Source organism: Eleutherodactylus coqui, chromosome 2, assembly GCF_035609145.1.
Source record: "Eleutherodactylus coqui strain aEleCoq1 chromosome 2, aEleCoq1.hap1, whole genome shotgun sequence".
NCBI lineage: Eukaryota > Metazoa > Chordata > Amphibia > Anura > Eleutherodactylidae > Eleutherodactylus > Eleutherodactylus coqui.
Genome location: NC_089838.1, coordinates 90023538 through 90031669, shown reverse-complemented (window position 1 = coordinate 90031669; position 8132 = coordinate 90023538). Strand labels below are relative to the sequence as shown.

Sequence of the window (8132 nt, the reverse complement as noted above, 5' to 3'; positions counted from 1 at the left end):
TCTAATGACAAGTTACCAAGGGTATCTCATTTTGAAAACACATTTAAATACTTTATAGGGATTTATGAGTTAGAGTGGAGTTCCCCATTCAAGAGGACTACTTCAGGAGACCCACTGATTTTATTGGGGACTGAGTTATGCTCCATTGCCCCCGCACATGATCTGCTTGGAAACTGAACTCTTGCTGTCAGGTTCCTGCACAGATTATAGATGATTGCTGGAGTTTTCCAGAGACAGAACATTCTTAGATAAGCTCATTGTCAAGGGACCTCTCAGAGACAGGAATTGTCCAAAGTGAACATCCAATTTAATAAGAAGCTGGTAGGAATATTGCCCCTGTCATGTTTTGATTTTTGACTTGTGATTTGCTCTAAAAAGAATTTGTACATGAATTTGTAATTGGGATGAAATTAATTAAGCCAACAATGTATTTATAGTTAATACAGAATAGGAAACCAGGCACACAGCTATAAACTGCATAGAAATGGCAAAGGTTAAAAGAGAAAATTGCTATTATAAATGGAACATGGTAGGTGGGGGTGCCATGACAGACTTTGTACTGGGGCCCTGGAGCTTCAAACTAAACCTGGCTAATAAAAAATATATTTTTTACTCTCTCTGTTTTGTATTTTTTCTATTATTGGTGTAATTATTACTAAATAATTATTACATTTAAAACATCTTCCTATTTTAAAAACTTTAGAACTTAAAAATATAATCAATTTAGAATCCTGCGCATTTAATCACTGCAGGTACAATGGGACCCAAAGTGAATATAGAATGTTTAGAAGAAAATACATCTTTTTGATAAATATAGACAGTAAGCACATCCTAGTTATAAAGTTTTGGCATAATGACAACATTTACTACTGTGCCAATCAGCAAATAAGGAAAGATGACAGCATTGCCCTCAAGCATCATCTTGGATCTATATAAAGGGCGCTCGTAACGCTAAGGTTTAAAACCAGCTCTTATTTTCTCTTGAAGTTAAGAGCTTAACTACACCTGCATCATGAAACTTGCAGTCATCTTCCTCTGTCTGAGTGTTGCCAGTTTCATTGGTAAGTTTTACATTAATTGCATTTTATTGGTTAATTAGGTAAATTAATTGTCTTATTATTTTCATGATGCTTATATGAAAATCTCTGTTTAAATATCGACTTAAAAATTAGTTTTGCCGTGTTTGGTGCTCTATGGGTAAGGAAAATTACCTCCTATCTCTCATCAGTCAAAAGTTGTCCCCATATGCAAGTAAGGAAAAACGGTTGAACATAACCAAAACTTTGCCTCTGCAGGTTTGTAAAATGTCACGGTAGAAATTAAATGAAATGCAACAAATTGTTATTATAATTAAAACAGTTTAATGAAAAAAATCATAAGTGAAAGATTATAATTCTTTTCAGTATCTTATATTTTTATGTTCTACTGGATAAAAACATACAGTGATGCCATGTACTATTTCTATCTTCTATCTGTCTCATCTATGCAGTCAGTTTAAATTCTCATCAATGGTTAAAATAAGATTTAATTTCTATTACAAAACATGACGTATAATAATACAAGGTCATTTAACTGTACCTGTAAATGTACCTATAAGATTTGTGTTAATTCCATAGTTATTATTACCTTAGTAGCCACCAAGACTTGTTTGGGCCTTTATGGCAGTCTTTATTTTATTTTGCCTCTCTGAGTTTCAGCAACCATAACTGTATATTTTTTTCATTGACATTGATGTATGACTCTGTTTTAAGAGGATGACATTGTAGCTTTTTATGCACTATTTGGGGATGTAAATAACTCATTGTGTCATTTATAGACTATTTTTGCTTGGCAGATACAAAAAAATGCAATTTTGCCCTCGTGTATAATCATATTTCATAATGCTTGAGGTTCGAGGTCACTTTAAATAACCTTTTTTAACTTCTCCCAGTTTTTATGGTCATGTGGATATAAACAGTTTTTCATGCAGCATATGCGTGACAAATGTTCTTTCATGCTTAGAATGACTTTTTAAATTTTTTTATTCCTTTTAATACAAGTTTTTTTTAAGTTCCATGAAGACATTGCTTTTTAACTCACTTAGAATGTATGGGCATACTTCTTTATGCTAAAACATAATGCTCAAAGACATTATGACGCAAGCTGTGCTGATGCAACATCTAATGTCCTAACAAAGGCTTTGGAAAGACATCTCTAGGATCCTTTCTAGGTTATTTGAATTCTTTGATCATAACCCATTCATATTGACTGAGGAAATGAATGAGTTAAATGATTGGAATCAGCATTTCCTGCTATCCTGAATGATAGAGGAGACAGTAAAGCCTGGTTTAGATACAAGGATTATCGCTCAAAAGATGTCTTTTGAGCGATAATTGTTGTGTGCCTTTACAGTGCAAGGTGATCACTCAACCGATGAGCGATCACTTGGCGCTCCGAGCAGTGGATGCAGAAGACTACTTCTGCATCCAGCTGTTTTCTTCTCGGAGCACCCAGCTGTTATACAGCCAAGCGCTCCAGGCGGGCTATGCAGAGCACAGCTGGACCGCTGTGTTCTTCATGCCACGTCTGTGTTCAGCGAGTGGGACACAGCTGAAATAATAGTATCAGCTGTATCCCGCTGTGAATCCCTGATAAGACAAATCGTTGTCTTTCAGCATGCTGAAAGACAACGATCAGCAACTGCTTAAAGAAAACTGCATGATGTCGGAGCAGTTAGACACGACGATTATCGCTCAAAAGACAGCTTTTGAGCAAATATTGAGCGATAATCATTGTGTCTAAATGGGCCTTAAGCTTTTATTAGATAGCTGAGCACCAGTGTAGGATATATTGAAAATGATTTAAGCCATGATATGGTTGGGTTAGTCAGGGAGGTGAAAAATCTCTAAAACACAATTTACAATAGCAACAAAATGCAATGGATACATTCTATAGTAAATAAGTGGAACCTATGCTGCATGCATGCCCACAGTATGTGATGATTGAGCCAAAGAGGTCTTATAACATAGGAGGACTACTTTAACCCCTTAACGACCACCGATATGGCAAAAACAAACTATATAAGTTTGGTATCGTAGTAATCGTACTAACCCATAGAATAAAGTTATCATGTCATTTTTGTTGCACTTTGTGTGCCGTAGAAAAAAGAAGCACTGAAAATGGCAAAATGTTTTCCAGTACATTAAATATCACCATTGAAAACTACAATTTGTCCCGCAAAAAACAAGCCCTCATACAGTGACGTCGATGGCTAAGTAAAGGAGCTACGATTTGTCATAAGTGGGAAGGAAAAAACGAAAATGAAAAAAAAAAAAGGGCTGCGTCATTAAGGGGTTAATAAACAATATTATTTAAAACAGAATGATGTACAGATGCTGACAGAATCCTATATTAAAACACTGCAATACATAAGACAAACCGATTCAGTGTAGAGCAGGATGATTTACATGGAAGGAGAAAAGAACGTATCAGTGAGACTTGGGTCATCCTGGAACTATATGGTATCTCCATTGCTGGTAAGCTTTGCTATTTTCCATCAAGTGATGTATACATTACTGTATCATAAGTACTTTACAAAGTTATGTAAGAGAAGTGGAAGTTTGCTTTATTGCTTTTTTGTATCCTTTGGTTCCCTTTATATGCTGGATATGGACTACGGGGCAATGATTGTCCTTGGGCTCTCAAATGTTTCTTAACATCAAAGGATAACAAGTTTCTGATTATGCTTACAATGATGTCTCCCCTGTTTTAATTCCTTACAGGCACCAGCAAAGAACAAGTCCCTGATACTGGTTCTACTCAGACTTTGACAGTAAGAGCAATTTTTTAATACTTTTTTATCTTACATAAGATATAGAGATGAGCGAGCACGCTCGGATAATGCAGTTACTCCAGCGAGCATCGCTGTTCTCGAGTAACTGCATTCTCGTGCGAGCAGGTGCGGGGGGGGGGGGGGGAGGGGTGGATAGCGGGGGGGGGGGGGGGATAGTGAGGGATCTCGCTCATCTCTAATAAGATACTATTATCTAATTATCACCACAGATAGTGTACACCAAAGTGTTAATGAAAACACACAAGCTTTTCCAAATCAGATGCAATAGTCATCTTCTATGGATTGTGCTAATAGAAGAGTGGGTCATTCTCTAGATAGATGTGCAATAAAGATAATGATTAGTGTGGTGCTGCTGCAGCTTTGTAAGGATAAATGGATTGTAGAGAGTTGTTGAGTGAGAATCAGGTGGTAGTGTATAAAAAAAACACAGATAGATAGATAGAAATACAGGCAATATATGTGGTTGAGTGACCAGTCATCGTTGCATTGAGAATTGCACAAGATGAGATGCGGTTGGAATGAATGATATGTATATTATATGAGGTTACTATAAAATAAATAGACACGTTCAATGTTATGTTAATAACTAAATTCATTAAACATGTAGACACGCACTATGCACAGTACATGCATGACGTAAGCACCATGTGAGCACCCAGGAAGCAAGACATTTCAGAAGATCTATTTGCTAGTAGCCTGCAATATTGGTTCAGAGGAAAGCAAAAAAATGTTTTGTTCAGCACAAATCTGTCAGTCAGAATAAATATGTGATATTGTGGCACTCAAGAAGACATCCAGGCCCTTCCTAAACTGTTCTAGTGATTTACTCATCACTACATCCTTATTCTGAGGACATTGTCCCAGTCAATAAGGCTAAGGGGATCTGTAAGCTGAGTCAGTTCTGTCTGCATGAAGTTCGGTGTATTTGAGGCTCCCCAACAACAAAACACCCGACTGAAAGACAAGTGGAAATGTATTATATTATGGTCACCATTTCCTTGGTTCCCCCTGAGCTGCACCTTTTACGGTGGCCGCTAAAGCCCCATTTAGATGGGACGAATGTCGGGCAAACAATGCCCAATACTCGTCCCCGCACAGACTTGCCCTGTACTGCTGCAGGGGGGCTAGTGTCGCTGGCTCACAGCGGGGCAGCTGCAGGGGATTTCTCTCCTCAGGCTCCCACGCCCCTCTCTATTTAGTTAACATAGTGGCTATTCAGTACTGAACAGCTACTATTTACACTCATCACTCATAGTTAAAGTTGTCACTCATCATTTATGCAACATTTTTTTTCACGTTTCACTTTTAGTGGGTTATAACGTTGTTTAGGAAGTATTACGCTATTTCATGTGGATAATTGCATTTTATTTTCTTTACATACAAAGAAAACTAACTAAAATTAACCCCATAGTGACCAAGCCTGTTTGCGCCTTAATGACCAGACCAAATTTTGGAAATCTGACATGTGTCACTTTAATATAGAATAACTCTGTAAAGGTTTTGCATATCCAAGTGATTCAGACATTTCAGAACAGAGATTTTACTTGAAGGTGTTTCAGGCCCCATTGCCCACATGTAGAGCCCTTGAGCGGCCAAAAAGATATAGAACCCCCACAAATGACCTCATTTTGAAATTAGACCCCTTAATGAATTCATCTAGGGGTGTACTGCAAATTTTGACCCCATATTTTTGAATGAACCTAAGCAAAGCAGAAGGAAAAAATTACGATTTTAATTTTTTAGGCAATTGTGTAATTTTAAAAACATTTTTTTTGTACAGCACACATATGAATGAAGACTTGTACCCCAAAATGGATACCCCTGTTTGTCCTGTAGTCAGAAACATACCTATTTTGGCCTAATTTTATGTCTGTATGCACAACAGGGCCCAAAATATAAGGAGCAGCCAGTGGCTTTCAGAACAGAGATTTTACTTGAAGGTGTTTCAGGCACCATTGTCCACATGAAGAGCCATTGAGTTGCCAAAACGATAAGGAATCCCCACAAATGACCTCATTTTGAAAACTATACCCCGTAATAAATTCATCTAGGGGTCTACTGCGTATTTTCACCCCACAGTTTTTGAATCAATCTTATAAGGAAATAATTAAAATTTTCATTTTTTAGGCAATTGTGTCAATTTTAAAACAGTTTTCTTTGTACAGCACACCTATAAATGAAGACCTGTACCTCAAAACGGATACCCCTGTTTGTCCACTGTTCAGAAACATACTCAATGTGGTCCTATTCTGCCTACAGGACACATGGCTAAGCCTATAATAGAGGGAACACCTGTTAGATTTCAGGGCACAACTGAATAAATTCCAGGCCCCATTGCCCACTTGTAGAGCCATTGAGCGGCCGAAGCAATGGAGAACCCCCACAAATGACCCCACAGTATTTTGACCTCACAGTTTTTTAATGAAACTAAGAAAAGCAGAGTGAAAAATTAAAACTTTTATTTTTTTTGGCAATTGTGTCATTTTTGTACAGCACGCATATGAATGAAGACTTTCACCCCAAAAGTGATACTCCTGTGTGTCTCGTGTTGAGAAACATATGCATTGTGGCCCTAGTCTACTAAAAGGACACATGGCTACGTGTATAATGGAGGGAACACCCATTGGATTTCAGGGCACAACTGGTTAAAATCTAAGCCCCATTGCACACTCGTGCAGAAAAAAAAATTTACTCCCTAAAATGATCCCCCCCATCCCCATTTTTTGTCATTCCCTAAACTGTATATAAAAGGAATGATGTAAACTGTGTGGTATGTCTGAAGACAGGGGAAATTACAGAGGCTGGTTGGGGATGGGCACATGGGGCAATAAAACTGGGTATCCTACCTCCGCTACTTTTGGTGGGGAGGGGGTTACCTCAGCAGCAGGGATGGGGTGTGAAAAGTGAGCCCGGCCATGGCCCTGCGTACGGCCGTGTACTGCGCATAACTGCGTACTCACACAGACGTTCACCCGCTATACACCGATATTTGTTTACATTTCTTGCACTGCGACTTAGCGATGATGTGGGTACCTGCAGCCCGTACACAATGTAGTTGTGCATGCTCTGCAGGTATATCGACGACCATGGAGCACAATGGGCTCTATGTCACGGACATCCGCGGTTAAATAGAACATATTATGTTCTGCTTTCTGCGAGTAGATTATGTAATTCCGATCTGCTAATGTGAGCGGAATTGTGCAATCCAATGCATTACCGCTGATCAAACGCATGCAGAATCTGCAATTTCTATACGGTCATGTGAGACTGGCCTAAAGGTAGATCGCTACCTTTTTACCATGTAACTGGGGACCGCTCAACAAGGCCACCGGTCACTGCTCCAGGCTCCTGGCTACCGTTGGTCGCCGGAAGCATTTGGTTTAATGCATGTCTATTGACTGCTCCACTCATTAGGAACCTTACTATAATCCGTTCTTCATAGTCAGTTTGTGACCAAACCTCATATAGGTGTAAATCTGTCTATATTGACTAGATCCGATCCGATCAGCTATCTGCAGTCAGTTTGTCACCAGTTCTGAACTGCAGACGGGAGTGCTAATGAAGAATGACAATGCATAAAACTTCTGTAGGTGTGCATCTGTCTATGGTAACTAGATCAGGTCCTAACCCTGTTTAGTACTACCTGGGAGAATAATTCAGTAGCAACTAACTGAAATAGAGCAATGTCTATAGCAGGACCCCACGGTGGTCTTGATCCAATAACCTAGGCTACCTAGAAATGTCCTACAGAGACCAATAAACCTAACTAAAGATTTTAGAACCTTTGACCCGCAGCAACAAAAGAATAAAAAATAAACATGCGGAATCCATCTCTGCTGTGTGCAGGTGGCCTTAGGGTGTAAGTCCTCATTCATAGGTGTGTTGTACAATAAAAGCTGTCGTTACAATGACAAAATTGGCAAAAAAAATGAAAATCACACTTTTTTTCTTCCGTTTTGCTTACATTCATTCAAAAATTATGAGGCCAAGATACACAGTACACCCCTAGATAAATTCATCATGGGGGCTGGTTTTCAAAATGGGATCATTTGTGAGGTTTTCTATTGCTTTGGCAGCTCATGGGCTCTACAAGTATTCAGTGGTGCCTGAAACACTTTTAAGGCGAAATTTATGTTCTGAAAGCCACTGGATATTCCTTTTCTTTTGGGCCCCTTTGTGCATAGAGACATAAGATTACGTTCACAAGGGGGATATTTCTGTACACAGGACAAATAAATTCTGGGATGTGCATTCTCGTTTTCACATGCATTATGCAAAAAAAAAGTCCTTAAAATGACAT

General features: G+C 38.7%; 1 protein-coding gene across 1 annotated transcript in view; it reads left to right on the top strand.

Moving 5' to 3' along the window:
• Window positions 1-965: 965 nt before the first annotated feature.
• The window catches only part of LOC136611527 (uncharacterized), a 29411-nt gene continuing 22244 nt past the window's right edge, over window positions 966-8132 (top strand). Inside the window, exons 1-2 of the mRNA XM_066591199.1 lie at window positions 966-1061; window positions 3762-3811. Of these exons, the coding sequence (XP_066447296.1) occupies window positions 1013-1061; window positions 3762-3811 (99 nt within the window). The 5' untranslated portion in view covers window positions 966-1012. The remainder of the gene's footprint in view (window positions 1062-3761; window positions 3812-8132) is intronic.